General features: G+C 40.8%; 1 protein-coding gene across 1 annotated transcript in view; it reads left to right on the forward strand.

Moving 5' to 3' along the window:
* The window catches only part of MYO3B (myosin IIIB), a 312,077-nt gene that overhangs the window by 102,030 nt on the left and 182,962 nt on the right, over positions 1-27,085 (forward strand). The window contains exons 10-15 of the mRNA XM_043504856.1: positions 20,769-20,865; positions 21,849-21,965; positions 22,435-22,539; positions 24,746-24,829; positions 25,723-25,925; positions 26,487-26,585. Coding sequence (XP_043360791.1) covers positions 20,769-20,865; positions 21,849-21,965; positions 22,435-22,539; positions 24,746-24,829; positions 25,723-25,925; positions 26,487-26,585 — 705 coding nt within the window. The remainder of the gene's footprint in view (positions 1-20,768; positions 20,866-21,848; positions 21,966-22,434; positions 22,540-24,745; positions 24,830-25,722; positions 25,926-26,486; positions 26,586-27,085) is intronic.

Here is a 27,085-nt window from a genome sequence, read left to right on the forward strand (position 1 = left end):
ATGCTCAGCAATCATTTTGTAATATAAAATTTGTCTAGTACTAGATAAGCTCAGACCCATTGTTATAAACAAATACCCACTAATATTGATGAAGAAAATTAAATGTCATGATTCATGACTCATAAAAATGTATATACTTATATACTGTAAGAATCTGCTGATTAAAAAGGAAAAGCCTAAATGTACATGTACAAGTTAAAATACTGGAATAGCTAGAGGTTTCAAGGTGAATGTGTCTTCCCTATTTTTCTGCTGGTGGAATATTAATCCCTCATCTAGCTCAGGATCACATCAGAACAGTTTCTGTATTATCTCGCCTCTGGACCAAACTGCCTCTGGATAGAATATGAATATGGAGTGGTGGGGAGAAGGCACAAGGAACCTTCCCCAACCCAGTTATGCACCATGCAGAAGATCTAGACTCCCCAGTGTCCTTCCAATGCTTGGAGGAGCTCAAAGACTGCTTCCTCCTTGCACCCCAAGAGTCTCTACAGAGGGGATGAGGAAGAGTCAGGGCCATGGCTATGGCCCTTTCTCTATGCCATTTCATAGAGCTAGCTGGGAGTCCTGTGGGGTGCAGGCTGCAATCACCCAAAAGTAAGATGCAGCATGTGAATTGCCCCTGTATGCCTGGGAGCTGGGGGAGGGATTGTGCCTGTTAGCCCATGTTTGTCCAGCATAATCTAACTCTCTGCCTGCCCTGCTACTATCATAGGTACTTGGCTCCATGTTAAATCAGTTCTTCTCCATTATGATTAGTCAAGTAACCTAACCAGGAAGAAGAGGTGCATGAGGCTTTTTTTAAACAACTAACAAAATCATCCAAAGCACAGGACTTGGTGGAGATGGGGGACTTCAACTACCTAGACATCTGTTGGGAAAATAACACAGCAGGGCACAGATGATCCAACAGGTTCTTGGAATGTATTGGAGACAATTTTTGATTTCAGAAGGTGGAGAAAGCTACTAGGGGAGAGGCTGTTCTAGACTTGATTTTGACAAATAGGGAGGAACTGGTTGAGAATTTGAAAGTGGAAGACAGTGTGGGTGAAAGTGATCATGAAATGGTAGAGTTCATGAGTCTAAGGAATGGTAGGAGGAAGAACAGCAAAATAAAGACAATGGATTTCAAGAAGGCAGACTTTAGCAAACTCAGGGAGTTGGTAGATAAGATCCCATGGGAAGCAAGTCTAAGGGGAAAAACAATTGAAGACAGTTAGCAGTTTTTCAAAGAGATATTAAGGGCACAAGAGCAAACTATCCCACTGTGTAGGAAAGATAGGAAGTATGGCAGGAGACCAACCTGGGTTCACAAATGATCTAAAAATCAAAAAAGAGTCCTACAAAAAGTGGAAACTAGGTCAAATTACAAAGGATGAATATAAACAAATATAAACACAAGTCTAGCACACCCTCTCTACCTGGTTACCTTTTTTATGCCAATCTGCTTACAGGTTTTGATGGACAGGTCTGGGTTCTTCTGTATCCAGCCACCCACTCAGCAGGGTGTATCTTCTTTATTTTTTCCTATGAATTTATTTGGTGGTGACTCTACCCCCCCTTGCTACTTCCTGGCAGGGTCACCGGGGCAGCTTGGGAGGAAAATTCTAATCACAGGGTAATCCCCACTTACTTGCCAGATAGTGGGAGACTTCCAAGAAATAACACAAACACGTACATATATTCAACACCATAATTATATTAACCAGGAGATAAATAGAATATAACAGGGTAAAACACTATTTTTAGGTTCACTGGTGCCCACGCTGCTAATACCTGTGACTTTCCCCAGTCACGTGACTTGATGTAGCAAATGTAAGATTAGTGTCCTGTTGGTACACATACTTTGTTGGGGCTCTTGATGACCTATGACAACAAAATTCTTCTCTGCGGTGGTTTAGCAGTGTGGCTGACTGGGTTCAGTACAGCCCAAAGGACACACAAGTGGGAGAAGGTGGTAAATCCCTCCACAGGTTTAATATGCAGCAGGTTATAAAACCCCCAAGCCCCTACTCCCTGGCTTGAGGACACAGTTCAGGGAGTAGGGGGTCCCGAAAACAAATTCCCTGACTGATTAAAAGATGGTGCACTCACAAACTCCATGAATGATTCTCAAATTCAGAGATGATTCTGGATTCCTCAGTTGCTAAAGAGGGGCTGATCTCTGCTGGCATGGATCCTCTTCAGGCAGGAATCAGGCTGCTTTGGTCCCAGGATTTCCCCTCACCACAAAGGGGTGCAGGGCTCAAGGTGCAGATTACATAACTGTACTAAAATCCAAACTGTCGTCTCCTAGCCCAGCATCCAGACACACTCACAGCAGGCAGCAGCCCTGAACTAGCAGACAGAGCAGAGCTGACCATGTGATGACTGGTCTCACCTAGGGAGCTGGGGGGCTAATTCAGCCTGGCTGGGGCAGTTTCCCAGTAAAACTCTACAAACTGGGAATCATCAGTGGAGAAGGAGAAGCCCAGCTGAGGGATCTTGCTTTCAGGTCCCTAGAGGTCAGTTCTCAGGAGGAACCCTTCATGCAGGCCTGGGACTCACCAGCTCCCCACACAGCCAGTCCTTCCCTTGCCCTGGCTGGCTCCAGACTGACTCAAAAATGGCTTCTCCCCTTTCCTGAACTCCCTGGGAAGGGCATCTCACTCCCTATCAGTTGCCGGGCACACTCTGAATTTGCCTTGGCTCTCCCTCCCTACCAGAGACAGTGTGCCTCTCCCTGAGCTGCCAGCAGACAGAGCCCCAGGAATCTAGGTAATCTCCTTGGGGGTTTACACAAGTATGTAGGGACAGAATTAGAAAGGCCAAGGCACAAAACAAGATCAAACTAGCTAGAGACATAAATGGCAACAAGAAAACATTCTACAAATACATTAGAAACAAGAGGAAGACCAAAGACATGGTAGGCTCGTTGCTCAATGGGTGTGTGGGGGAAACAATAACAGAAAATGTGGAAATGGCAGAGGTGCTTAATGACTTCTTTGTTTCAAGTTTTCACCAAGAAGGTTGGTAGTGATTGGACGTCTAACATAGTGAATGCCAGTGAAAACGAGGTAGGATCAGAGTCTAAAATAGGGAAAGAACAAGTCAAAAATTACTTTGACAAGTTAGATGTCTTCAGATCACCAGGGCCTGATGAAATGCATCCTAGAATACTCAAGGTGCTGACTGAGGAGATATCTGAGCCATTAATGATTATCTTTGAAAAGTCATGGAAAATGGGAGAGATTCCAGAAGACTGGAAAAGGGCAAATATTGTGCTAATCTATAAAAAGGGAAATAAGGACAATCTGGGGAATTAGAGACCAGTCAGCTTAACTTCTGTACCTGGAAAGATAATGGAGCAAATAAATAAGCAATCAATTTGCAAACATATAGAAGATAATAAGGTGATAAGTAACAGCATGGATTTGTCAAAAAAAATCTTGTCAAACTAACCTGATAGCTTTCTTTGACAGGAGAACAAGCCTTGTGGATAGGTGGAAAGTGGTAGACGTGGTTAATCTTGACTTTAATAAAGCTTTTGATTCTGTCTCACATGACCTTCTCATAAAAAAACTAGGGAAATGCAACCTAGATGGAGCTACTAAAAGGTGGGTGCATAACTGGTGGGAAAACCGTTCCCGAAGAGTAGTTATAAGTGGTTCACAGTCATGCTGGAAGGGCATAATGAGTGGGGTCCCGCAAGGATCAGTTCTGGGTCTGATTCTGTTCAATATCTTCATCAATGATTTAGATAATGGCACACAGAGTGCACTTATAAAGTTTGTGGACGATACCAAGCTGGGAAGGGTTGCAAGTGCTTTGGACGGTAGGATTATAATTCACAATGATCTGGACAAACTGGAGAAATGGTCTGAAGTAAATAGGACGAAATTCAATAAGGACAAATGCAAAGCACTCCATCTTGGAAGGAACAATCAATTGCACACATACAAAATTGGAAATGACTGCCTAGGAAGGAGTACTACGGAAACGGATCTGGGGGCATAGTGGATCACAAGCTAAATATAAGTCAACAGTGTAACGCTGTTGCAAAAAAAGCGAACATCATTCTGGGATGTGTTAGCAGGAGTGTTGTAAGCAAGACATGAGAAGTAATTCTTTTGCTCTATGCTGTGCTGATTAGGCCTCAACTGGAGTATTGTGTCCAGTTCTGGGTGCTACATTTCAGAAAAGTTGTGGACAAATTGGAGAAAGTCCAGAGAAGAGCAACAAAAATGATTAAAGATCTAGAAAACATGACCTGTGAGGGAAGATTGAAAAAATTGGGTTTGTTTAGTCTGGAGAAGAGAAGACTAAGGGGGGACATAACAGTTTTCAAGTACATAAAAAGTTGTTACAATGAGGAGCGAGAAAAATTGTTGTTCTTAGCCTCTGGAAAGGACAAGAAGCAATGAGTTTAAATTGCAGCAAAAAAGGTTTAGGTTGGACATTAGGAAAAACTTCCTGTCAAGGTGGTTAAGCACTGGAATAAATTGCCTAGGGAGGTTGTGGAATCTCCATCATTGGAGATTTTTAAGAGCAGGTTGGACAAACATCTGTCAGGGATGGTCTAGATAATACTTAGTTCTGCCATGAGTGCAGGGGACTGGACTAGATGACGTCTTGAGGTCCCTTCCAATCCTGTGATTCTATAAGTTAGCATCCAGAGTCCCAAGGCATGACAGCAACTCCCCTGCAGTGGGTGCTATATAAACCTGTAAGAAGACATGGTTCCTGCTCCAAAGAATTTATAACCTGATCCATTCCAAATACATTACATACGGAATTTATTGCCATCTTTAGACCAATCTTTACCAACATCTGAAATGGTTTGGCTTGTCATCATAAAGCCCTGCCCTTGGGTCCAGACACACAGATGTAAATGTGCACTTCCCACCTGCTACTCCCCCTGAGTGGAGGAATCCTGGACTCTATGCTATGGCCAATTCAGCTCAACTGCAGGGAGGGTAGCAATCTGCTACTGATCAAGACCAGTAGCAGATTACTATCCACCTCCCCAAAAAACACAGGAAAGGTGGGAAGGAACCTTAACTGTTTTGGGACACAATTCCTTCCTTGTGCTATTACTGCGGCAGTGCCACCACTACACAGGGCAGACTGAAGAAACACAATTTAGGCCTTAGATACAGGAAATAGCAAGTGGAAATTTTCAGAAACCTCGAATCCCCAGACTGCTTAGTATGTAATCAGCTTAATCTGCAGCAAGGCAGATTTAGGGTAGATATTGGGGAAAACTTTCCAACTATAAGGGTAGTTAAGCACTGGAATAGACTTTCATTGGAAGTTGTGGAATCCCCATCATTGGAGGTTTTTAATAACAGGTTAGACAAACATCTATCAGGGATGATCTAGCTACATTAGTTCTGCCTCAGCTGGGGGGGGCAGGATGAGGGGATTGACTAGATGACCTCTCAAGGTCTCTTCCACATTACTATGATTCTGTGTTTATTAGTTTCTTATTAAATGAAGTACTACTTCTGCTGAGTATTGTGAAAAAAATACTTCAACACCTTCAACTCCCTTCTTTTCATGTGCCAGTATATTTATGCTTGTAACTGTAATTTTCACATGCATCTGAAGAAGTGGGTTTTTTTTACCCACGAACGCTTATGCCCAAATAAATCTGTTAGTCTTTAAGGTGCTATTGGACTCCTAGTTATATTTCAACACAATATAGAAATCATTTTTTCCTCTGCATATTTTCCCAACACTACTATTCACATTATACACACACATACTACATTACAAACATAATTAAAGTTGCAAAGTCAGATTTTAGCTGTTAAAATCAAAGAAGTCTCTACTGAGCACCTGTGAACTACACATATTCAAAGGTTTATAACTTTGCAAAATGTGGGTGGATTTTCATGGGGATGGCAAAAGGCATGTCCCAGACACACAGGCCACTCTGCTGGCAAATTTCAAGTCCCTGCTCCAAAGCATAGAGGAGCTAGAGCATTTCAAAGAAAAGGTCTGAAGAATTTTTTAACATCTCAAAACAATGTATTCTTCATTAGCCTTGTTCTCAGAAACAGTTGGCTGAAATTTGCCAAAGAAATTCAGGCTGAGGAAGACACCTGGCATGGAAAATTTCAGCCCAAATGTTTAAAATTTCACAAAGATATAAGCAAGTGACAATAGGGTCTTAAAGGGGAGTTAGTTTGGAATGTGGGTTTTGGTTTGGGCTCCCCCTGTGTGACACAGACTAATAATACATTGTATATTTATATATGGTCTACTTGGGGATCTCAAAACTCTTTAAAGACTCTAATTCTTTGGGGCATATTTGTGTACTGTGACTGGCCTCCCCAGTCACAGCTGGGTCCAGGCCGCCCTGGCCGTGCCTGGGGCCGGGCCGCTCTGGTCTGAGTGCCCCGGTGGCACCTGGGGATGGGCTGCCCCGGACTGCACGTAGAATGATGGAGCCCTGGTCAATGACTGGGGCTGTTAGGGCACTACTAAAATACAAATGATAAATTAATAATAATAAATTACTCTTTGTAATACTCCTGTGATGGAAAGGGACATATGCATGCATGCACAGACAGACAGACACACACACACACACATTTATTAGGAAGTGACAGTCATGTGATTAATCATGGAACTTTGTTATAAATAGCACTTAGCATACACCTTTGATTGCCTAACTGCAGTCGACCCGATAATCCATCTTTTTCTAACATTCCAAAGCCTTAAACACCATCATAAGGTTATCATTTCTATAAAACAACCGGACAGAGACATGTTTCCTTATACTCCCCACCATTTAAATGTGCCATTTCCACCCAAAACGACATTGAGCTGAGATTCAGGATGGGTAATATACAGCCCTAGCCCAGTAACAAATTTTAATTTTGAATTGCAGTGGCACCTAGAGCTCCTAATCTGGAATCAGGCACAGTCTTGCTAGGTACTGTGTGGACATATAGCAAAAAACCATCCCCTCCCCAAAAGAGCTTCCAGTCTGAGTAAGGTCTAATAGCTTACATCTGGCCATCACTAAGGTTTGCCCCAGTATACTTTGGGAATTGGGAGATCCATAACTTCTCAATGGGCATTTACTTCCAGTTCTGAAAGACATTGAGATATTGGACTGATGCTAATAATCATAAGATTATTATTGTTAAAAAAACTAATTAAGTTAATTTTTAAAGGGATCAAACAAATGTTAGTTATAATTTTCTTCTTCCTCGGAGGTCTGTACAGTTGAACTCTTGATACTAAGAGTATGTCTACACTACTCGTTGGATTGGCGGGCAGCGATCGATCCAGCAGGGGTTGATTTATTACGTCTAGTCTAGACACAATAAATCGATCCCCGAGAGCTCTCCAGTTGACTCCTGTACTCCACTGCCATGAGAGGCGCAGGCGGAGTCGACGGGGGAGCGGCAGCACTCGTCTCACCATAGTGAAGACACCGTGGTGAATAAGTTTAAGTACATCGACTTCAGCTACGTTAATCACATAGCTGAAGTTGAGAAATTTAGATTGATTCCCTCCCCCAATGTAGACCAGGGCTTAGGGACCTGGCTTTACAACAGAGCGATATGAAAAAAGAGTATCAATGAAAAGTTTTTAAAGTCTCTAAAGCATTTAAAAATAGTTTTCAGTAAAGTATATGACATACACAGAACACATGATGGTGCAGTGTTATATAAAAATTTATTGACATCCGTTTGTGCTGATCTGCAGAAGTCACTTGTACAATAGCTTCACCTTTTGTAAATACATTGGAATTCCCGATGGCATGCTGATAAAACCTTTTTGCCACACCACACGGTGTGAGTGCTGTCTCTGACTCTTTAATGTGTACATGTACATGTAATGAATAATAAAATGTTAGTCTTTATATAAAATCATCTATCTAATAACGGCTTGGGTGTGGAAATAAGGAAACTTTTTTTGAGAGTGCATATCAGCACCACAAAACAGTCTAGAAGAAAGAGCAGAAAACAATGTATTTTCCCATTAAAACTTAAAGGAAACTAAGGAGGCAGACTGCAATTATCTAGAACTGGGAATTTACCAAGACTTTTCCTGTGAAAAGATCATAGATTCATAGATACTAAGGTCAGAAGGGACCATTCTGATCATCTAGTCCGACCTCCTGCACAATGCAGGCCACAGAATCTCACCCACCCACTCCTACGAAAAACCTCACCTATGTCTGAGCTATTGAAGTCCTCAAATCGTGTTTAAAGACTTCAAGGAGCAGAGAATCCTCCCTCAAGTGACCAGTGCCCCATGCTACAGAGGAAGGCGAAAAACCTCCAGGGCCTCCTCCAATCTGCCCTGGAGGAAAATTCCTTCCCGACCCCAAATATGGCGATCAGCTAAACCCTGAGCATATGGGCAAGATTCACCAGCCAGATACTACAGAAAATTCTTTCCTGGGTAACTCAGATCCCGTCCATCTAATATCTAAAGAGCCAGACTCCTTAGTGATTACTGACTTCAAGTGATCAGAAGGTTCCACTTTTATGTCTGATTTGAAAGATTTCAGCATCAGAATGGTGCCCGCTGTCATGCATTGGTTCATTATTGACTCAGCATCTATGTGTTCCATGCAGGTGTCTCGTCTAAATCCTGAGAGAATCTAAGAAGATTAGCCTTGCTTATTTTGTGAGATCACAACACAAATGGCAGGGCTACAGGCTAGAAATCTTAGGAGAACTGACTTAGAAATGCTGCAGAGTTGTAGAGATTGTAACTCAAGTCGTTATTCCACAATTTACGGCAAAGCAAGAAATAAAGAAGAAGAACAGTGCAAACTGAAACCAGGAAAGCCCAAAATGATGCTTGAAAGATGTGAATGCTCTGAGGAGGTGGTAAACACCATCACTTCACCTACAGTCAAAGACACATACCTTTTGTCAGTCAAGATAGCGCTTAGTCTGAAGGTCATGCTGAACACATCACTGACCCTGGAAAATCAAATAACATCAGTGTAATAGGGTGTGTACCCCACATATGTCATGAAAGGGTTAATATGGGCTTGAGAGGCCAATTAGCCAGCCTGGGTTCACCTGGAGGATGGGCAAGGCCTAATTAAAGATAAAGTCCAGCTGGGGGAGGGCTGGGTTTTGGCGTTTTTTTTCTCCATAATGAGCTGGATGAGTCCACGTAGAGAGATGGAGAGGAGAGGAGGTGGGAAATGCCGTCCTTCTGGGAAGCAACCTGAAAGAAGGCTGAGAAGGAGGAAGCAGAGCAGAGCAGGGGTAAACTGGAAGCCTGACTGGAAATAGGGGTCCTGAGGAGCTGTAGCCTACCTGAACTCTGGGGTGGGGAGTGTGTCAGCCTCTGGACTGTTGGGTTAATGAAGGCACAGGAGCCTGAGACAAGGCGTGGGGACAAACTGTAGTGGGTGAGGTGTGCTTGGGAGGAAGAGGTGGTTAGCTGAGCACAGTTGGGCTGAAGGTTTGGTTTCATTTACCTTTCTGTTGTTCTTTGGTAAAGGACTCTGTGGCCCCAGAAAAAGCAGGAATCTGCAAGTGGGCTGTCTGGATGGCCAAGACACTCCTAAAATCAGAGAAGGCCAAATGACAGTGGGGGAAACTGACTCACATCTGACCACAAAGAGGTGTATTGGGGTGGCAGCTTGCCACAGTCAGTTACTGTTAGCTGCTCCCACCATCTCCAGCTAATAAGATTCAATCTCTTTATCTTGGATAAATTCCTTGCCTCAGTAGTTCATGCATTTGTCACATCCAGGCTAGACAATTGCACCCATGCTATCTAGACCTAAGCAAGAAATTAATGAAGAAGCTGCAACTGGTAAATAATACTTCTAAGTGGTATAAACCAAAGACCATCTATTAGGCCCATGCTTCTCATCCTGCACTGGAACCTTGTGTGCTGTCAGATCCATTTCAAATGTATACTGAGCTATAAAACCCTCAATAGAACAGATCCATGTTATCTCTAAGACCACCTCTTCTTTAATGTGCCATCCAACACCCTCGTTAGCAGGGTTTATCTAGACTCAAGGAAGCAGAAATCAGGATACTGTGTCCTTTTCTTCTCTTATGGTTTCTGCAGCCTTTATCTTCAGTTTCCTGTGAAATTATTGTGCTCGCCTCAAAGCCGTTAGTCTCCATGGTGTTTATCACACTGTCAATTTCCTTGTTTAAAAACAGGAAGTAACTCTATGGTGTGTCTGCACAGAAGAAGCTAAGCATGGGCTAGTCTACCCGAACTAGCTTGAATCCAGCTAGTGTGAGTAATAGCATTGAAGACAGCACAATGTGGGCTTCAGAGCAGGTGACCAAGCCAAGTTCATACCCAAGATCCATGCCAGGCTTGCATTACCTGTGCTGGAGCCCACACAGTGCTGTCTTTTCTGGTATTGTTTCCTGTACTAGCTGGATTCAAGCTAGCTTGGGTGTAGATGAGCCTGTGCACAGCTTTTGCTGTGTAGACATATCTTTAGAACCATGGCTATGACAGGCAGCAAAAGACCTACTTGTTTCTCTTGGATAAAATTCTCCTCTTTTTCATTATTAGTAAATGAGCTGTGAAAGGAATTCACAGTCTCAGATGAATATCCATATGGCTCTAGTGTGATTTCACTCACCAGTTTTACACTGGTCTAGCTCAATTAACTTCAAGAGAATTACTCTTGATTTACACTGGTAAAATTGGAATCAGAAACACGCTGGCAGAATTCTATCCTTTACATACATTTGTATTTAAAAGAAAAAACTGTAAAAATATTATTAGGAAGAAATGCAAAAGCTAAATTCTAGAACTCTGGGCCACATTATTTCAAATGACCTCAGTTTAATTCATTACTTTGAATTTATTGCCATAATGGGCTCAACCAGTAGTTGTGGCCAAGTCATGGTTAGTGCAGCTAAAGGGAGAGAAAAAGTGGCTCTAAGTTACCTTTTTTACTTTCCTGGTCCTAGGGTGAATGGATGCCATGCAAGCCCCACGACTTAAATAGAGCTACTTCTGGGCTGACCAAAACTCTTCAGCTGCCCACAACCCAAGGGGCGACCCGGCAGACAGATTACTGGAGTACAGTGGCATTTCAGTCACACATGCTGTGATTGTCTCTCTGCCAGTGAGAGATTTGCCCAACACTGGGAGAATCACCACTGATATTGTAGGTTTCTGACTACTTCGTGCCACTGTGGGCCAAGGATCTGACCTGATTTCTCTAGATGAAATCCTGCAGGTTTTGTCATTGACTTAAATGGAATCAGGATTTCACCCTCTGTCCTTCCTTTAGTACTCTGGTCTTGTGTCTAACCTGTCCCTTCTATTCTCGCTTGGTAAACCCTTAGCCCAAAATCAGGTGTCACCATTGCATGGAAATGAGTTCTGGCCATTACTTTTATTTCCCCATCTCCTCCAACTCCAGCAAATAAGCTCTTTGGGGCAGGGATTGTCATTTACTGTATCTTTGTACAGCATCCAGCACAATAGAGCTGTTTGTTTGTTTCCTAGATGCTACTGCAATATATATGTTAAATAATAATATCCACATACATTTCATTATCACATTTACCATAACAATATTTGCATAATGTTTTCATTTTAAAATATTGTATCTAATGGATAAGGAAAAGTCCAGAAAGCAGAATAAACAAACCAGAATCTTGGGTTTCAGTTACCAGTGTTCCAGCAAGGCTATATTTTCCAGTTCTCTCTCTATCCTGGAGCCAAAATATATCATCACATTTTAGCAAATGGAAACTAATTTGCAGCCCATTTTGGGAGCCAGAATAATCTCGTACCCATCAAGGTTTAGATGTCCCTAGGAAGGGAACATTTTTCAGAAAATGTAGAGGACAGTATCAAACTCTTTTCAGAGTAGCAGCCGTGTTAGTCTGTATCCGCAAAAAGAAAAGGAATACTTGTGGCACCTTGAGGAATTCCACCATGATTTCAACAATTTCCATCCCACCATCAACCTCAGCCTGGACCAGTCCACACAAGAGATCCACTTCCTGGACACTACGGTGCTAATAAGTGATGGTCACATAAGCATCACGCTATACCGGAAACCTACTGACCACTATGCCTACCTACATACCTCCAGCTTTCATTCAGACCACACCATACGATCCATTTTCTACAACCAAGCTCTACGATACAACCGCATTTGTTCCAACCCTTCAGACAGAGAAACACCTACAAGATCTCTATCAAGCATTCTTACAACTACAATATCCACCTGCTGAAGTGAAGAAACAGATTGACAGAGCCAGAAGAGTACCCAGAAGTCACCTACTACAGGACAGGCCCAACAAAGAAAATAACAGAACGCCACTAGCCATCACCTTCAGCCCCCAACTAAAAACCTCTCCAATGCATTATCAAGGATCTACAACCTATCCTGAAGGACGACTGATCACTCTCACAGATCTTGGGAGACTGACCAGTCCTTGCTTACAGACAGTCCCCCAACCTGAAGCAAATACTCACCAGCAGCCACACAGCACACAACAAAACCACTAACCCAGGAACCTATCCTTGCAACAAAGCCCGTTGTCAACTGTGTCCACATATCTATTCAGGGTTCACCATCATAGGGCCTAATTACATCAGCCACGCTATCAGAGGCTCGTTCACCTGCACATCTACCAATGTGATATGTGCCAGCAATGCCCCTCTGCCATGTACATTGGTCAAACTGGACAGTCTCTACGTAAAAGAATAAATGGACACAAATCAGACGTCAAGAATTATAACATTCAAAAACCAGTTGGAGAACACTTCAATCTCTTTGGGCACTCGATTACAGACCTAAAAGTGGCAATTCTTCAACAAAAAGACTTCAAAAACAGACTCCAACAAGAGACTGCTGAATTGGAATTAATTTGCAAACTGGATACAATTAACTTAGGCTTGAATAAAGACCGGGAATGGATGTGTCATTACACAAAGTAAAACTATTTCCCCATGTTTATTTCCCCCATCCCCCACTGTTCCTCACATGTTCTTGTCAACTGCTGGAAATGGCCCACCTTGATTATCACTACAAAAGGTTTTTTCCGCTCCACTCTCCTGCTGGTAATAGCTCACCTTACCTGTAAAAAGAAAAGGAGTACTTGTGGCACCTTAGAGACTAACAAATTTATTAGATCATAAGCTTTCGTGAGCTACGGCTCACTTCCTTATCACTTCATCTTACCTGATCACTCTTGTTACAGTGTGTATGGTAACACCCATTGTTTCCTGTTCTCTGTGTATATAAAATCTCCCCACTGTATTTCCCACTGCATGCATCCGATGAAGTGAGCTGTAGCTCACGAAAGCTTATGCTCAAATAAATTTGTTTGTCTCTAAGGTGCCACAAGTACTTCTTTTCTTTTATCAAACTCTTGTTACTGAACCTGGCCTTACATAATGAATGTGAGATGCTGGGGAAGGGACTGAGTATATTTCTACAGAAAGTGACCTGGTGCTGAATGAGGGACAGGGATAGAGTTTGTTTTGATAGACTCAGGCCCCACATAGTAATGAACTGAGGAAAACTAGAAGGGAGGTGGACTCAAATTCAGGAAAGGGTATCAATAACAGAAGATGGATGCATGGTTCAGGAGTAAATGAGCAGAGCTCCCGGTCACATGCAGTGTCTGTAAAGACTTTCTGACATAAATACTCTGTGCCATAAATAAAGGAGGGTGTGTAATAATGTGGTTAGGGCACAGTCTTGCTATATTTGAATTGTAAATTTTTCCAGGCAGGGATCTCATCAATTTGCATGGAACATTTCATGGAATTATATACATAATCATTATCATAAAAAAAATAGGACAGGGAATTAGCATAACCAAGTTTTGTTCCCCGTTCTGTCACTAAATCCATATGGCAGCTTGGTAAATCACTTGATTTCACTGTGCCTCAATTCAGCCACCTGTGAAGTGGTAATTATGATAATGTCTTCACTTGTTGCATTATGTCTATAAAATTAGATTGTAATCTCTTGAAGGCAGAAGTTTGTATTTTACTTGTTCTATTGGACACCCTTAGGCACACTTTTAGTCACTGTAAAAATATTAATGAAGAAGAACTTGAATATTGCCTACTTCTATCTATTTTCTCTGTACCTTGGAATGCTCAGGGAAGCAGGGAGTATTAGTGATTATGGAAACTGCAAGCTCTCCGTTCACAATAAAACACTTGCTCAGTTTCAGTAGGTAAATATTTTTGTGAAATAGCATTTGGGTATGTTGGATAATCCATTCGGGGAGATTATAATGGAGAGCTGTTCCCTTTCCAAACATGTCTTTTGATATCTTGAACTCATTTTTGTGGTCAGTTGTTTTTTTGATTCATGGCACAAGAGATTCCACCATCTAGACTGATTCTCAGCAGGCTGTTTCCTGATGCTCCTAAATGTTAAACTGCTCTTTGAGCTGACTTCACTGGCAATATATACTGCAAAAAGTGGGTGTGTATTGTGGAATTGTACATGTCAAGACCTCATCCAAACTTGGCAGAGCTGGTAGCTGGTTTAAAGTGTAAACAATGGAAAAACATATGTCAAACTTCATAATATCATTATGCTTAAAGATGTTGTTGTGCTACATTTAGAAGAGCAACTTCAAAGTTGGGAATCTCAAAATTCTACCTTCTTCCTGCGTCCTTAAGTCTGATTGCCAATTCTTAATTTCTTCATATGGATTCATCCCTGAACCAAATCCTTCCATGGTATTTTTTTCAAAACTAAAAAATGAGTGCAAGAAATACTTCCAACAGCCGAGTAATTGTGAATGGAATTGGTTGGAAAATGCTGGGGGGGGGGGAAAGTGCATAAAATATTTTGTTGATATTTTGAAAAACACCAAAAAATAATTCATGATACATTTTTGCAAAGAGTTTCCCCTGCAATTTCAAATACTCAAAAATTCTCAGGCAGCAAGTAAAAAGAAATCCTAAAATAAAAAATCATTGTACCCATTCTAGCAATCAGGAGCAAATCTAAAATAGTAGAGAGTGGCCATGTGTGAGCTGGAGGAATACAAATTCAGTTAAGAGCAGTTTCTGCTTTTTGGGTTTGGGGGAATAATTGCAAATCCTGGTGAGGGAAAACAATTTTGAAAAATACTGGAATTTAGAAACAATTTTAAAAATAGTAGAATATGCATTTTAACCTTCACTTGGCATCCTCCTCCTGAACCAGCCCTCAACATTTTCGGTATTGTGCAACAAAAACACTTCAAATTATACTGTTGTGATGAAATAGAAGAGTAACAGAAAAGAGCCTTAGAGGGCTCTCTATAGAATGCTATTGATATTAGAAGATGAAAAGGTAATGGATGTCATGTCTAGCAGAGTTATGCTTAATATATAGGTTGCAGGTCATTGGTAAGTCCCTTGATGGCATTTGGCAGATTTTCAGAGGAAGTTAATATGGGGCAGCTCTGTTAATCCATTGCCACCTGTCTATTTTGCTAACCCTCTCAATCAACCATCACAGTGGTTAAAATTGACAAAAACAGTGGTCTTTTGTAGCACTCCCAGGCTGAACTGCAGTCTGGAAGAATCTGGATGGTCACAAATTGGTGTTGGGCAAATCCAAAATGGTTATGGTTCAAAATGGCCACTTCTCAGATTAACAGAGGCTTTAAGGAGCCTCACTCCAGACCTGGCTCTCTACTCTCTCTGCTGTTTCTCTGCTATCTGGAGAGCCTGTGCTCCCCTCTACCAATAGTTCTTCCCTTCAGGAGGGTCAGTCAGGCAACTTGTTCTGCCAGCTTCTGGCCAGCTCATCTTCTCATGATAATAGGGGAAAGTGAAGATTTAGTGTCTGAGTGGATGGGTTCTTATTTGAGCCGCCCTGTCTTAAAGCGAAGACCGAGCTTTGTTGCCATGTGCATTTCTGAGAGAGAAAGAACCATTAGCAGAAAAATTAATCTTTTGTGAGATTTAATTCCCCCCATCTATGCTGGCACAGAAAGATACAAATTATACTCCCCTGAAATGGGGCTCTGCACCAGCAGAGAAAGGATGAAGAAGAGCCTGTGGGCTCAGCTAGCCCTGCCTGCTATACCTGCAGCCAATTTCAAGCCTGGAGGGGCAATAAAAGGAGAGCCTGACTCAGTTCAGGGTTGACTGTCAGAAAGGAGGACAGAGTTCTGCCTCTCTGCCTGAAGGGAGCTTCGCTTGCAGAGTTGCAGAGAGACGGGCCTGATTGCTGGAGCAGCCACTGGGCAAGAATATCATACCCCAAGGAATGTGCAATGCTTGAATCAGAGACTATTTGGGAAGAAAGCCCGAATTAAAGGGCAGGAACGCTGTCCTGGAAGACTGGGGGATGGCCCAGCATTGTGTTAGGATTGCTTTTTGTTGTAGAACATTTTGAGGTTTAACCTATCCAGAAGGGGATAAGTCTGAAGAGGCAACAATGAGCCAATGGGTCACAGTCTGCCTCAGTGGACACCGGAAATAGAGACTTCTTCCCCCCGGGGCACCTGGAAGGTTCACAAAGGGGCGCTGCTCCAGCCACACCACTACACCGCCCCCATACTCCCTCCAGGGGGAGGGCAGTTTTAAGCTGCAGTTGGTTACCTGCCATAGCAGACCTACTGAAGAAGATTGCCCAAGAAATATGCTGAATCTGTCCCATCCCACAGCCACCCTCTCCACATCCTCTCCTTTCCCACTGCAGCCCATTTTGGAGGATTCACTGGTCAGTTGTGAACTCCCCAAATGAAGGGAAGTTGCAGGTGCTTGGTGACACTGCTTCCTGCCCAAGCAGGCTTTCCATTACTGGGGTCCCTTCTTTGTGGACTCTCTCTGTGGTAGAAGCTGGTGGAACGTAGTGTTGAATCCTCGTGCCCTTAATGAGAGATTGTAAATTTGTCACTAGGGAAGGAGGCAAGTCTAAAAGCCTCCTAGCTAACATTAAAAGAATGCAGACAGACAGCAGGTTCAGAAGTGCCAGCAGGTCAAATATCAGCACTGGCCTGGCAGCCTCCCGCATTGTCATTAGCTAGCTTGATTAGTGCAGGACCCTATCAGAGGAGGGGAAGGTCTTACAGACAGACAGCTACTTTGGCAGCTTGCATTCAGTTTTGAAATCAATTAACTGTAAAGAATTTGATTGCATCAAGCTTGAAATTTCCTCTTTGCCTGAGCTAAGACACATAATGGCAAGCAAAACCAAAAGTAGTGCTCAGATTGTAAAATGTTGTGCAGGATTTAATGTGGGTTAAATGTAACTCTTCCAGACATCAGCTGTATAAATATCAAGAGAAGGAGTTAAAAGACAAAAACCTGAAAACTATTATGGGCAAGGAAACTACTGATTCCCAGCCTGATTACATGGTATATACTTATGCTGGAGCTCACATAGATTTTTATTATAGCCAGGCCAAAATTTGTGATGTTACATTTAAGGTTGTGTCAGTGTTTCCATTATGACTGTCATTAAGGTCAGTGAGAGGTTCACAGTTAATTCTTCCCATTACGTTCAATATTTTCCTTGCAAAGTCTTAGTCCAGGAGCAATCCTGTGTTTGCTTTCAGATTACAATAATGTAAGAAAGGGTGAACTAGGAGTTTAGACTCTTTGTTTTTCCTCCACCTCTTCTACGCGCAAACTATTTGTTCCTATGTTGGTCCTAGATAAAATATGAATAAAGTAAAAACTGTGATAAGTTTCATTGCACCAAGAGTGTTCAGGCCAAGAAAGAGGCTCTGATGGAATTTGAGAGGGTGGTTGGTACTTCCAGACACTACCTGGATGAAAATCTTTGGTCCACTCTGCCTTTCTCCTGAGTTTGGAGCTGTCAGTGAGGATGTCTTCTTCTTTGGGCCACGTGACCCCTTTACATTTTCTTCCCCAAATGACCAATTAATCCTCCCCTATGCTGCTGCCACCAATACCCTATGTCAGTGTTCTTTTGTTTATTTTCATACATAGGTGCACGTGCGCACACACACACACATACATACATATATATCACAAAACCAAGAATAGTTGTCACTGATTTTATCTTGTTCATAAAAATATGGCTATTCCCCAATTAAAAATTGATTTCTTCTGCTTTTTGGTAATATTTTTTTAGATAAAATATTAACTGTAGAGGGCTGACATTGGTAGAACCATTAAATATTACTATTTGCATTCCTTCTACCTTCTCTCTGTCAACATATCTGCAGGCCATAGGGTCAATAGAAAACTGATGAGATCTGAAGCTAATGCGATGTTATGCTCCTAATGTTCTCCTCCTAATCATGTACTTCAGAAAATGAGCTAAGCACAAGAAAATATATATTCACAGTGGTCTTTATGTTTTCCTTATGTTTGATTAAGAATAGTTTCTTTACTCATTTGTTTGTACAGGGTAAAAAGAAAATTTCCAGTAATAAAACTGACTTGTTTATCGCTTGGGAAAGAAATGGTTGGAATTTTATAATCAGATAAGAGATTAGTTTACAAAGCCACTCTGCAATTGGAGATGTTTAGATATGACTGTAACCTCCTCCCTGCACCTATAGTATAAACATAGGCACATCCAAAGTACTTGCAAATTTGCTGAGATTTGATATCGCTCCTGCAATCTTTCACTTCAATAATGTCTGAAAATGGATGTTTCCTTCCATCATCCTTTCTGACAACAACTTTGCCTGGTGTGTCTCAAGGCCGATAAAGGAACTAATGTTAAAATAGTTGTTCTGCTTCTGGGTTAATGAATGTTCCTATGTTTGGATGGACCTGATTACTCATGATGACATCCTTCTCTGCAATTTAATTAGAGACTCTGGATTTAAGCTTAAACCAAAAACAATCAACAAAACAATGATGGGCCAGATCAGCTCTTTTGATTTACACCAGCTGAGGATCTGGCCCATCATTATGAATGTAAATCTCTAAATATCAACTTTTTAAAAAATAAACAGGAAAAAACAGAAAATGACAAGTTCCCTTTGATGGGAGTTTCAACTAGTACACATCCTATCCATGCTGTCCACAGGAAATGATTCCCATTATGGTAATTATTAATTCATCACTTCCTGTTCATTCTCTCCTTGTGTCACTTCTTGGTTATGCATAGCAGCAGCATAGTAAAATACCAGATTGTGAGGAAACATAGGATGCAAAATATAAATAAGACTGTCTCAAAAAATTTTATGAGTATTTTGGTGGTTTTTTTCATTGCTGGTGAAACAACTGTATCCTGACTCTATTTTACACATTCAGAGTTCAAATAAATGTATAGAAATGATTTTTCTAGGATGTTACAGTATACTAAGTAGCCAAAACTAACAATGAAAATAAGTAAAAAAAGAAACCCAGAAACAAGATCGTTAAATGTAATCTGCATTTGTCAGAGTGCCACTGTAGTTAAATGTCTCTACCTACGCCCTCTTTGCTAAAAGGCTAATTCAATAATTCTTCTGTACCTGACCGTATGTTTGCTTGTTGTCTAGGAAAACTTAAGTTTTGAACTGCATGTATGTTCCGGGCGGGGGTAGAGCAAGAGCACTTATGCTGCTCTTTGAAACATGATTTTCAAAAGTCAGTAATTGTAGACGCGGGGGGTGGGGGAAGACCTGGTATCTTTTTCTTTGCACATTAACCTTCCATATTATGTACACATAACATAATCTGTGGTGTCGACGGAAGTATTCTAGTATTGTCCTACCTACCTGATGTACTATTATCATTGGTTAGGAATGTGTTATCATGTGATTCCTACTTTATACATGGCAACTGATGCAGCAGCAATCTGTCAGGAGCTGTCATTGAGGATCAATGCTTAGTGTTACCCAGCAGGATGCTGCTGTATCTCAGTGGGTGTCCTCCTGCTATGCTTTGATTATATTTGTTGTAAAGAAAAACGTGGTCGTGCTTACATGGTGTTCATCTATCACCTCCTCTGTGGAAGACATTTCATACAATCTTAATTTATTCCCATTTCTTTATAAAATGTGATATGTTGTTTAAAAAAATACACCAGCTTTTTCAAAGATTCCTTCAGTGTAATCAGATTATAAAGGGTTATGAGACAGTTTGTCTCTGCTTCTAATTGGGTGGCTTAAAGACTATGATTAAATCTCTGAGGAGAAGCTGACTGAACATCCATAGAATTTAAAGTCTGATGGCAGTTGTGGTTCAAAAATGTTGTTCTGGACCAGGTGCAGGGTCATCTGAGGAGACGCTCTGGCAAATGCCAAGGTAACGGGAAGGACATTGTACTCTTTCTTGTTTGTTGTAGCCCCAGTAGTTGGAATAACAAAAGTTCCTAGAAAAAATATTTAATTAGATGAACTGGTAATATATTCATGTTTACATGGGACTAACATCTTGTGATGAGGAGGTGGGAAAGAAGGGGAGGGTATTTTGATAGATTTCTATAATATTCAGAAAAGAAAAGGAGCATCCGATGAAGTGAGCTGTAGCTCACGAAAGCCTATGCTCAAAAAAATTTTGTTCGTCTCTAAGATGCCACAAGTACTCCTTTTCTTTTGTGAATACAGACTAATACGACTTCTACTCTGAAACCTGTAATATTCAGAGACAGCCTGCCTACAGATAATCCTTCATCTGTGAGCATTGCTAAAAAGATAAGGGGTAAATATTGTGAAGGAAAAAATATGGGAGCTATGTTGGGCTTTTAGCTGATGCATTTATTTAAAAATATTCCCTCAAAATGCTCCATGGTAAGTAGTTTAGAGAATGTGCCTGTTTTCTGTTTGAAAAGATCACCCTCTAAGTTAATTATTATTGCCTCTCACTGGATGAATTTTTTAGAATAGTGTTTTCACACTGATACTCTGTTAATACATCTGCAGGTATGAACGAATACACACTAGAAGACCTTATCGTGTGGATGCAGCTGACAAATGCCCTCTAGATGATGATCTAGTAAACCTAGAGGTTCTAGATGAGGTACTGTACCATTCAGGCATCAGTTTCTCAGCCCTGACCATTAGGTCACATGTATTGCTTGCTTCTGCTTTATAGGTTTTATTCTAACAGTGTCATCACGTCACAAAATTAATTGTTCATAGTCTTGGCATAAAAGAATAACTGTTCCACATGTGATTCTGATCTGCTATCACAAGTTCATTTATATTCTACTCAGTGATATAAAAGCAGTTTCAGTAAAACCTAAAACACAGAAGAACTGAATGATGGATGATGCTAGTTTAAATTATTTTCTATTTGCAAGAAAATTGAAGTTTAGCCTCAAAAACCAGGATTAGAATTATTATTCTTCAAAACCAATAATGTATTTAAAAGAATGTCCCAGCTACAGATAATAAAGACTCTATTATGAAAAAAGTGATAAACCCATACGTATAATCTTCAAGTTTTAATATACCACATGTGTGCAGAGAATCTGTTAATTTTAGCTTGGGGGAACCTTAACTTTTATTCCAACAGGAACAACATATAATATAAAAATGTGCTGTGTTCCCATATAAAACAAATTTATGGAGTAATACCTGAAAAATTATGATCTTGTTTTATGTTCCTTTTTGTTCTGTGATGAACTCATGAGCATGAAGAGTCAAATTACAAAAATTAAGTGACAGTTTACATGCAAGTTCAGCAATGAAACCCCCCCAAATCCAATAACCTCTATGGCCATTTACTGCATTAAAGTGTTTGCTTCTCTGACAGGCATAACAGCATACACTAATAAAAAAATAGAGTTATTGCTTTTAATTTGGTTTTGTTTCAATACTGTAAAGAGAGATGCGTGATGTTTTGAAAATATTGGTTTGGTTTTGTGAGGTCAGTGGTTGACATAAATGACAAATAACATTTAAGATAATCAGTTATTACTCAGTGTTCTCAATATATTTACAATGAATTTTGCTATCTGGAAAAATATTTCTTAACTGTCAAATGTTTTATAATCTTAGGATACAATTATCCATCAACTTCAGAAGCGTTATGCTGATCTACAAATTTATACTTATGTTGGAGACATTTTAATAGCCTTAAACCCCTTCCAGAATCTCAGCATATATTCTCCACAGGTAAGAGAAACAACAAGATGAGGACAATACCTGCTGTAGACTGTAAAATTGAAGATGCACAAGAAAGAAAAGGCCTGTAAATGGTTAGGAGTCTTGGCCACTGAAAACCACAAAAATATATTTTAAATAACACTTACAAAATTGCTTTAAATCATTACTCTATGGAGAACATCTCTATCTAGCTACGTGCCCTTCTCCATCACCAAAGTATTTGAGCCCTCACAATCTCTAATATATTTACCCACACAACACCCTATGGGGGAGCAGTACTATTATCCCCATTTTACAAATAGCGAGCTGAGGCACAGACAGACAAAGTGACTTGCTCAAGATCACAGAGAAAGTCGGCGGCACATAAGGGAATTGAACCATCTTCCCAGGCCAGCATCCTAATCATCAGACCATCCTTCTGACATCCCTGATTACACAGGGTGAAATTTTTATTTTGACAGATTTCTTTTTCATTTAGTTTTCCACGCTTTACCATGGTGTGAAGCGGTCATCAAATCCCCCCCACATATTTGCCTCTGCCGATGCTGCTTACCAGGGCATGGTAACTTTCAGCAAGGATCAGGTAAGAACATGTTCATCTCTTTTTATACTTAATATTGATCATAGAATGCTGTATTGCTTATGTTACGTTTAGTATTCTGTCATTGATCTCTGTGAAACCTTCTGTTCCAGAGCATGTATGTATAGCAGAAAAAATGGAACAGCATTCCAATCAGTTTTAGGACTACTGAAAAGGTCATGGTACAGTAGTAGACACTATAAGGTTGAATATTCAATCACTGTAAATCAGCGTAGCTCCATTGATTTCAGATAACACCAGCTGACGATCTTTGCCCTATGGGTCTGAGTCTGTACTATCTTGCATCTGGTACACTCATTTACAACTGCAAAATGTATGTAAAATTCTACCATATCAGTAGCATTTTGCAGTTAGCTCGCATAGGTGCAAGACAATGGAGAATCAGTCCCTGTGACTACAAGTCACAGAAAATACAAACCATTAACTATGGGATCACTCATTTTCATGGTAAAATATAATAATGAGAGTTCTAACATAAATGTAATGAGGACGCAAAGGAGAAAGAGACTTGACAGTTTATTGGATTTTGGGGAGTGCAGGGACCAAGAGTCCATTAGATATAGCTATTAGTTATGTAACTCTTGAGGGGTTTTGCTAAGAAACTAGTATTTGTGTAGAATAAATGATGAGGGGATTTGTTGAAGTTAAGAAGCAAGTTCATCATTTTGAAATCAGCCCATCAGGTTTATTTTGTAAATCTTAATTTTTTCAAGTGCCTCATATATGATTACACACTAATTTTGCCTTGTGGATCCATATCCTTGAGCTTAGGTAGCTAATTATTTATAGGCATCTTGGTATACTGTCAGCATAGCTAATTTACTGTTTGCTGTTTCCAAAAGACTATTGTACAAGTAATCTTTGAGCCTAGGACTCCCAGGGTTGGTTGAGCCAATCAATAAAATCTGTGGCTACAGATCTGTTAGTTCTGACACCAGGTACAGGAGGAATGCAGATCTTCTCTTCTGGGTTACTCTCATAAATAGATACACATTTGTTTGTCTGACTTCTTTAGAAGCCCAGGATGCTGTGCCAGCTCAGGATTAGCACTGTGTGTAGGGTGTTCCTTGTACATGGTAGCAAACACTGAGGATTTTTTTTAAGTGCAAGATCAGGCTTTAGGGCATCTCTACACTTGCAGATGTAGAGCGCTTTGAATTAAACCAGCCTTCGTAGAGCGCAGTAGGGAAAGTGCTGCAGTTTGTCCACGCTGACAGCTTGAAGCACACTGGCGTGCTCACATTTGCAGCACTTGCAGTGGCATGGGAGAGGTGCATTTTGGGCAGTTATCCCAGCAGGCAAGTGGTTGCAACATGCTTTTCAAATGGGGTGTGGGGTGGGGTGGAGTGTGACAGGGAGTGTGTTGTGTGTATGTGGGGGGAGAGAGCGTAGATTTTGGGGGGCTGAGAGCATGTCAGCATGCTGTCTTGTAAATTCAGACAGCAGCAGACTCCCCCTCACCCCTCTGCCTCTCTCTCTCTCTCTCTCTCACACACAGCATTCCACACTAATGGTTGCTTTGTCTCAGAGCAGATAAGTAGCTGGCTGTCAGAAACGGAGCTTTCAAAGGGCATTTCCACATTCCTACAGCCGATTCCAAACAATGACAAGAGTGGTCACTTGACTTAAGGGGATTATTGGACGTTTCCGGAGGCTGATCAGAGCGCAGTAAAGCAACACCTCGTTCATACTGGTGCCACGGTGCTCCAGCGAGGGTGCTGCAAAGGTTATTCCACTCGCCAAGGTGCAGTACCAGCAGTGCTGTAGCCGCGGAGTCAGAGAGCTCTATGTGCCTTGCCAGTGTGGATGGCTAGTGAGCTAGTGTGTCCAGGGCTCCTTTATTGCGCTGTAACTCGCAAGTGTAGCCAAGCCCTTAGACTGTACGTTAGGTAGAATTGTACTTTCCCAGTAAAAGAGTCCATGTTTCAAATAGTGTCATAGCACTGGGCTCTATGGATCTTATTCTCTCCATAACATGTATAAGCACCCAGAGATTATGATGATGCACCTTTTATCAATCAAAAGAGTAAAGAAACAAACATACCTGTGACTCTTACTGATATACAGAGAGTTGACTCTGAAGATGCCTTGGTATATATTCAAAACAATATAAAAGTAGTAGTTGAACATCTGAGTTGATCAGCTTTATGGTGAGCAATGCATTTACAATTTTGTTTTGTGTCATCAGTGCATTATCATCAGTGGAGAAAGTGGTGCTGGAAAGACTGAAAGCGCCCACCTGATTGTCCAGCATTTGACATTCCTGGGAAAGGTATTTATAGCCAGCGAGGTAGCCCAGTGATCATTGTATTTTAAACTATCTTTGCTGAAAAAAGCCCTGATGCATTTATTTCTAGCTTGTTGAGAATACTGAAAATTGAGCAGTACAGACTGGGGACTTTGTTATTAATTTGGATCTGATATTTTACACTGAAGAGACCATGGCCTAGTGATTAATTATTAACATAAAGAATACGCTAGTTTTAAGCTCAGCTCCTGCGAAGGCTTATGCACGTGCTTACCTCTATGCACATGAGTTGTCCCATTAAAGTCAGTGAGAGTACTCACATGCACCATTGTTTGCAGAATTGGGACCTTAGGGTCTGATCCTGCTTTGCCATTGACTTCAATGGATAAATGTTCAAGCCCATAATGATTAGTGCCTCTGGTTATCTACAGTGCTTATGACCTAGGTCCATTATTCAGACTATAAGAATCAGTGTCAGAATGAAATTAGGAGGGGCCTGCTGTGTCAAACACTTATGCACATATTTAACTTTAAGCATATGAATAATGCCATTGAAGTCACAGCACTTTGAAAACTCAAGTGCTTAAAGTTAAACACGTGTAAATGCTGGCTGGATCAGAGCCTAAATGCTATTTATTGTCTGATATTTTATTTTGTTAAAATAAAATATATGGACCCTCCTAAGGCACATAAATTGCAAAGAGGGGGAAAATCCAATATCTTCATACCTGCTAGAGACTTTGTTTTCCCCTTCAGTATGTGGGTGTGTTGTATCAGTAACTAGGTCAATTCACGTGTGCAAGTAGCTGAAAATGCTGGACACCTGATAATGCACACTATGTTTCTGAGGCTGGGAAGAAGCCTGGAGTAAGCATTCTTTTGGGGCATTCCTTCTGATCTGTGTCTATTCTGTCAAGGCCAATAACCGTGCTTTGCGTGAGAAGATTCTTCAGGTGAACCCTCTGGTTGAAGCGTTTGGGAATGCCTGTACTGCAATCAATGACAACTCAAGTCGTTTTGGAAAATACCTGGAAATGATGTTTACACCAACAGGAGCTGTAATGGGGGCAAAAATTTCTGAATATCTACTTGAAAAATCCAGAGTCATAAAGCAGGCTGTGTAGGTTAATAATACTATGTCCTTTCAAATCTAGTCTACCTTTTTGGGGGTTGTTTTTACTTTTCCAGAACAGTTTTTACTTTTCAAAAAACGCTTTTCAATGAAATTTTGTTCTAACTCACTGGCTGGAAGTATAATTAGTTTCATTCTTCTGGGCTGGAGACCAATACCACTCCATTGTTTGGTAAAGGATGCTCTGTATAATATATTGTTTCTCCCAGAGCCTATTTCCTATAAACATGTCATATAAACATTGTACCTTTGTGCTCAACCTCCAACAACTTATAAAGGGAAGTAGAGGAGCCTGATCTTGGACTCATTGCCACCGTCTGGTTGGGCTGGGTTTTGTGTGTTTAACAGATAAGATGGAAGAGCTTTTCATTGGGCTTTTGCTGCTTCTGGCCCTGATTCTGCACCATTAAAGTCAATGGGAGCTTTGCCATTGACTTCAATGAGCATAGGATCAATCCCTCTTCCATTAACTTGACAGTGTACAGCATAGTGCAAACATGTAGATGCAGATATACCTGTAAGCTTTAAAATAATACATTTTTTTTCCAGAGGAGAAAAAAACTTCCATATATTTTACTATATTTATGCTGGTCTTTTTCATCAGAAGAAACTTTCTGAGTATAGACTTCCTGAAAAAAAGCCTCCTAGGTAACTATCACTAATTTGTTTTTAATGCGGTTGTAATTGGCTATTGATCGGGGCTTGCTATCAGTGTGATGCTTTAAAATGTCTCTCAATCTTTTTCTATCCCTTACGGATCTTTCTTAATCCTCCCAAGTACAGAAGTGGATGGACAATAAGGAATTACATTATTATTTTATGTGAGGACTTGCAGCATTTATAATAAGAGGGAAAAAAGCCATCTCATCATTATCTAGATTTTCATTCCTTCTTTCAGGTCTTCTCTATCTCTAGAAATGAATGGCTGTGAATGTAGCTTTATGGTAATACTGAAGGAGCAACTCAAAATATATTGGTTTAAATTTATGTTACTCTTTGCATATTATGGCAAATTCTAGTTGAATGCAGTAGTAGTAGTAGAAGGTGCAGTTTCATTAAAGTAAATGGAATTGCACTGTCTTATTTCAGGGCTGAATCTTGTTTGTTAAATTTGAGTTACTGATTTCATTTGCTATCCTTCTCTTTAT

The sequence above is a fragment of the Dermochelys coriacea genome, chromosome 11, assembly GCF_009764565.3.
Source record: "Dermochelys coriacea isolate rDerCor1 chromosome 11, rDerCor1.pri.v4, whole genome shotgun sequence".
Classification (NCBI taxonomy): domain Eukaryota; kingdom Metazoa; phylum Chordata; order Testudines; family Dermochelyidae; genus Dermochelys; species Dermochelys coriacea.